The 6,223-nt window shown below is 37.0% G+C and overlaps 1 protein-coding gene across 1 annotated transcript in view; it reads left to right on the top strand.

Moving 5' to 3' along the window:
• The first annotated feature begins 2,687 nt into the window (after positions 1 to 2,687).
• The window catches only part of PIP4K (phosphatidylinositol 5-phosphate 4-kinase), a 146,420-nt gene continuing 142,884 nt past the window's right edge, over positions 2,688 to 6,223 (top strand). Inside the window, exon 1 of the mRNA XM_071598534.1 lies at positions 2,688 to 3,030. Within this exon, the coding sequence (XP_071454635.1) occupies positions 2,881 to 3,030 (150 nt within the window). The 5' untranslated portion in view covers positions 2,688 to 2,880. The remainder of the gene's footprint in view (positions 3,031 to 6,223) is intronic.

Here is a 6,223-nt window from a genome sequence, read left to right as displayed (position 1 = left end):
TTTTATTTGGATTGTTATATGGTATATATATAAAGCAAATGAATGTACTAATTTTCTAAAATTTTACTTTATTGTGTATTATAGTAACCTTCTCATAGTTTTCTTAAAAAAATGACGATATGCATAGTACATTCATGAGTAAAACAAATCTGTTGAGGTAAGAACTTTTACAAATTCGAGCAATATAAATTAAAAAGTTACTTCTTTTGACTACATTAAGGAAATGTTGGAATTATTCGACAGCAGATCAGAATGGGACAAGCCAAAATAATTTGAATAAAATAGATGATGAGGTTCCATGAATAGTTCAACACAGATGATTCGTTTTTAATGACACCAATTATTTCACTTCCTTCTAAAGTGACTCAGAAGTTTATGGAAAAAACTTTATCTTTTGAGAAAAATATGTAGTGGTGTAAAGCAGTAGTTGAAATTTAAAGAAATTGTTGTTTTTTTTCAAAACATGACACATTACAAAATTAGTGGATCTCACACACAAAAGGGAGGGAAAGGCTTGACTGAGGAAGGATGGTGTCGCGTGAAAGAAGTTGAGTGGTCTATATTGACATTAAATTAGAATAAAATATGGAAGGCAATTGCGAGTGATACATTAATAGCAGGAGGTGCACTTTTCAGTATGAAATAGAATCAGGAGAGGCCAAACAACAAATAATGTAAATTTAGTTTCCCCTAAGTGTTTTCTATTTCAGGTAAATTTTTTGACTTCCAGCATCAGTGGTAAAAAGCAAGGACAATAACTGGTACATACATTTTTAGTATAAATTTCTATCCATACAGGGCAGATCTTCCTTTTGATATCCTTAAAATTGCTCACCCGCTTAACCAGATCAGTTACATGCAGTAAAATTCATTCTCGAAGGCCCTTTGATCTTTCCCAATCATTTCTGGAAATTATTTCCTCGTAACTTCATGACAGCTATCCATAGAGAAATAATGACCATTTGGTGGGTATATTTAACGAAATTTTCTTACATATTCCAACACTAGGTGACAGGTGGTACAAAATCAACAATGTTACATATTAAAAATCACTTTAATCAATAAAAATTTCATTACAATCTGTGGGACGAAAACATTTGAAGTATTATACAAAGGATAAGTATACAGCCAACAATACTTCCAAAATTTTTAAGTAAAGTTACCAACTAAATATGAGTCGGCAGGGTGTCATTTTGCGATAATGTAGGGGATAACATTGCTATAATAGCTATACTTAGATACTGGAACAATGAGCATGTAAAACAAAAGAAACTGAATACATTTTCTTATAGACTGATTTTATTATTATAATCATATGCTGAGAAATGGAGCAGGAGCTGCAAATGAAATATCACAGACAACATTTTTTTCATCACACAAGAACAATGAAGAATGGTTTAGAATAAAATGATAGATCCGGGAATTAACTAGTTCTAGTAACCTGAAGAATTTAAGGTCATCTAATTGCTTTAATGATTTCATATCCTAAAAGCGTACATGGAACATTGGTCTATCTCTTGCATTTTACTGCCACAATAGGCTGAAAGAAAATAAAAATATAATGAGCATGATCACTGAAGAGGGTGTTCACAAATGAACACTTATTCAGTGCATTTAATAAATCCATTAAATGCACGATTGACGGGACAGCAATGGAAGAAAGTTATAAACAACAAACTGGGGTTTCGCAAGAATTTTGAACATGAAACATCCAACTATTATTAAGGGAATTAAAATCCATTACAATTGACCTAATCAAAGAGGAATGTATTACTCTTAAAATGAATATGAACCAAACTGAGTTGTTAGTAAAATATACATTTCAAGATAAAAAATATTACAGTTTCCTTCGTAGCTCTAGTGGGCACCGAGACCAACTTGCAACGAGCGTTGTCTAACCTAGATTGTTTTGTACCGCATGTGGTTTGAAATAGTATATAGCCTCTCACCTCAAGGGGGTTAACTCCGGCATTCCCGGGTCATTTCCTTTCCGGAATCCTATGTGGATCAAGTAAAAACAATCGTTTAACGTTTGCTCAAGCTAGAGATTAACAACATTGAAATTATGCCATCATCTATGTACTGCATATTACCTAAATATATTACGGTTGGAATGAATCCCCAATGAAACATAAACTTGGTAATGTTGAAGACCGTGGAAAGTCTTTGTTTCGTTTCTGGTTGCATTCGTACCATTTCTTATAAAATTATAAAAATAACCGTGTTCTATTTAAGTCCGATTACTCGAACTCTTCGTCTAACAACCGCTGCAGACCTCCCGGAAGTTTAACACTTTTATGTTATGAAGTGTTATTAAAAATGTATCCTTTAATTTTGTGATCACTTTTATATGTATATTTCCGCAATAAAATATTATAATTATTATAAGTCACATTATATACAAAAAAGATCTTTCTGTAAGACTTGTTTACTTATTAAGTTTGTTCTTTTGACCTGGTTAATTTTAATCCAAAGCGCATGTGAACCTTTTTTCATTATTTGAAAAGTTTTGGCGTAGAATATAATTTTTAAAAACGAAATTGGAAATTCTTATTTTTTGAAATTTTAATCACCAATAAATGGTGGTATATTTGTAATTTTCCTATATTAACAGATTCATCTTGGCCATATAGGCTATTACACCGCCATCTCTCCAATTGGATGTGGATTCAGTGAAGTGTCATGGTGCCGTTCGGAAGTTGGTTGTAGTGGTCCTTATTCGTATTTCCAAGTGAATCTTGTGTTAGTCGGTAGTAATCAGGTGGAAGTAGCAGGTCTCTTACTTCATTTCAATAACCGCAACGTATTGCGAGTTTTTACCCTTGTCTGTGCAATGATAATGCTTTGATGCTGGTTTAAAAACTCTTCGGTATAAACTCAATGAAGAGAGGCGCCATGAGTGCCGTCCAACTATCTGGAGGATTAAGCAAATTAAAGAAGAAACACTTTCGTGTGAAACATCAGAAAGTAAAGCTCTTTCGTGCCAATGAACCTCTGCTTTCAGTTTTAATGTGGGGAGTCAATCATACGGTAAGTTTATGCATGTGCGTCGTCGATATGTCATACTTCATTCGATAAAGTTAACAATTATTTTGAACACAATCATTGAGTGTGTATTTTGTTTATATCAATTAACTTAGTACCTATTTATGAAGAATATGAACAGATTTATATAGCTAAATAGTTTAAGTTAATTAGTACAGGCATGCGAATGCATATTTATTTGTTTATTTTAAATGATGCACGGCAAGTTCATTTTATGTTGATTTGCATGTTTCATACAATTTTCTTTGGATGTGACATCATATCTCACTGCACCTACTTCAGTACACTTAATTGTTTATCAACGTTTTCGTCAGAATTTGGTTGAAAATAGCAACAAATGACGTGCTTTCTATATCCTAAGCAGAATTACTTTGCCGCTGGTTCGCTTTTTTGAAGCATTTATTTCAGTCACGGATATTCATCTTTGATTCGAATCATTGGCGACAATTATCTTTACGGAACCATGAAACAGGTGTTGTATAATTGAATGCACAGCACTTTCGATGAAATAATATATGTACCTCCTACTTCGGCGTTGCCTTTCTTACCATAATTAACCGGTTTGTAGTCACCAATCCGGTGTTTTTCGTTAACAGTGAATGATTCTCTTCACTTTTACGAAGGGCAAGTTCACGAACTTTTGACATTCCCAGGGAATAGGAAAAGCGTCAGAAGAAGATCCTTTTTGCTATCTTTTTGATCCTATGAAGTAGCTGACTGAGTTAAGTGGACAATGATGGAATTTGCCTTTTAAATGCTAAACATTGAAATGAGAAGATTAATTGTATAATTTGAAATATACATCACATGCGTACGGTTTAAAAAAATATAGCATGGATAAATTTGTAATAATTTACCATTCGGCATCAGGTCAGAAATCGAGGCGTGAAATCATCGAGGCATTGCTATATGGATATTAGAATTGTTACTAATATCATCCGTGGTCTTCGTTGTTATTGTCTAAATGATAGAACACTTGTATTATAAATTACTTCAGCTTGCAGGTTTTCTTTCCACCTATTTCACAGGTTTTGTAAATATCCGCAGTATTTAGTTTCGTTATGTTTTAAATTTTTTATGGTTTGGGAGGATAAATAAATGATGGGATATAATTGTAATTGCGCGTATATTGTCCAAATATTGTTTCTCAGTGTTTCTGTGGTATAACTATTTGTCGTGTGAATGACATGATGGTCAGTTGATTTATTACTCTTCTGTGATAATGCATATCCTCCTACCACACCCCCACGTCGTGAATTCCTGGACGCAGAGGAGGATTTCTGCTAATTCCACAGGCTTCCCCTTCATAATGATCGATTTACGCCTGACGTTTTGCAGCCGTGCGGCGATTTCGAGGAGCGACGGGAGCTTGTCTGTCGCGGCACGGTGTTGTCGGCCTTGCCTGTGGGGTGTGGGTTTCTCTCGGGTCCGGACATAGGGCGGCCCGTGGGTTGATGGCTCCTCCAGCTCTCCCACTCCCTCGACCCGGTTGCCCGGTCCCACCCTTCCCTCTCTCGATCGTTTATGTGGATCCGTTTTTCGGGGGGGGGGGGGGATGCCCGAGTTTGGGGGAAGGTTGCTGTGTTGCGTGGAGAAGATACGTAGGGTAGAGTAGGGCATGCATTGCCATTGTTTTCGTGAATCCTCCCCCCCCCTATCCTTCATTCTCACCATTCCCTCCCACCTTTGCACCCATGTTTCCGTCCCCTACTTCCTCTCTTTCGTGATCTACTCTCCCCCTCTCCAGTTTACTTAATCCACATCTCCCCCACCCAACAACCATCACCACCCCACACTACCTGATGGGCGCCGCTGTTAAAAGTAGACTTGAGCTGCGCCTCTGGCTCTCTCCCGGGGTGACGGTGGGGAACAAGAGCCCAGGAGGTGTGTGTGGTGCGTGGGTGCGGCGGCACATGCCTTACAAGCTAGCAAACTTGTTTCTATGCGCCGGTTGTTTATATCCATCACGACTCGCCCCCCTCTTAACCCTCTCCCTAGCCCCCGCTAAATTGACCCTTCCATCACTTCTCCGAATGGGGCAGCAGGCGAATTACGTCATGATTTTTTTCACGCACACGTAATGCACTTGCTGACCTTGGTGACTTGAGCGGGTATTATGACGGGCATTCTGAAAATAGTGGGTTCGAGCCCACTTGCGGCCGTCGACATCGCATTGCGTGGATGCGAATTTGTTTGGAAGCCTCTCTCATGACTTCAATCAGCTGGGTCTTTTTTAAGGCAATAAAAGTGTTTTTAGGCAGCATAACTTAATCCTAGCTACTATTAAACCTTGTTTCAACGACGCGTTTGTTCTGTGGTGCTAAATTTTTAATGTTCTTTCCTTTGATTGGCCTCTCGCCATTGCGCAATGTATCAGTTAAGTAACTAGATAAGAAATAGGCGGGATTTCTGCAACATTTATTTGAGCAACAGGCTCTCCAGGGTTTGAGGGTCACACTTATCTAATTTTAGGGATATCTAATTTTTGAAAAATGGTAAAATTTCAATTATTAATTAGCGTTTTTAGTTATGGTGGATGACATTTAGGAGGTGGCGTTAAATATTTTTGATTTACTAATATTACTCTTCGTTAGAATTTAAAGTAAAAAAATAAAATTGGTAACGCCCAGCTGATTTCTATCGGCATCCTTTAGCCCAGGACCATTTAACCATTTTCCAGTCTGCGGCAAAACATTTCGATGAAAATATCAATAGTGACAGAAGCGGTTTTGGTGCCATTTCCCGCCTATGAGGCAAGTTTCCGTTTATTTCGAATTATTTGTTTTCGGTGTAACTCGGGAGATGTGTTTTTCATTTTTTGCTGCTGGGTTTTGCGTGGCGACTATTCGAAAACTGGAATATGCAAGGATGGCGATCATGACACGTTCTGTAGTAAAATTATTAATAATTTTTTTATAAATTATTAATAAATAAAATTATTAATTAATTATTGTAACTGAGATAAGGAAAACATACATAAAATGGATACATTTGTATTTACTAACGATACCAACTTCCTGTAATCCTCGCGCCTAGTTAACTCTCGTTAGTACTGCAAATCGCGGATGCATCAGCAGCAGACGTATCCTTGTAATTTTTTTATTCCTTCCGAAATTATGTTGATCGGCGGTCATACCCTTCCCCGTGCATTGTCCATAATGAAGTGACTGTTTCTCAT

Source organism: Hetaerina americana, unplaced genomic scaffold (genome assembly GCF_022747635.1).
Source record: "Hetaerina americana unplaced genomic scaffold, ioHetAmer1.1.p SCAF_10, whole genome shotgun sequence".
Lineage (NCBI taxonomy): Eukaryota > Metazoa > Arthropoda > Insecta > Odonata > Calopterygidae > Hetaerina > Hetaerina americana.
The sequence above is the reverse complement of the archived record's forward strand: the minus strand, read 5'-3'. Positions and strand labels throughout refer to the sequence as shown.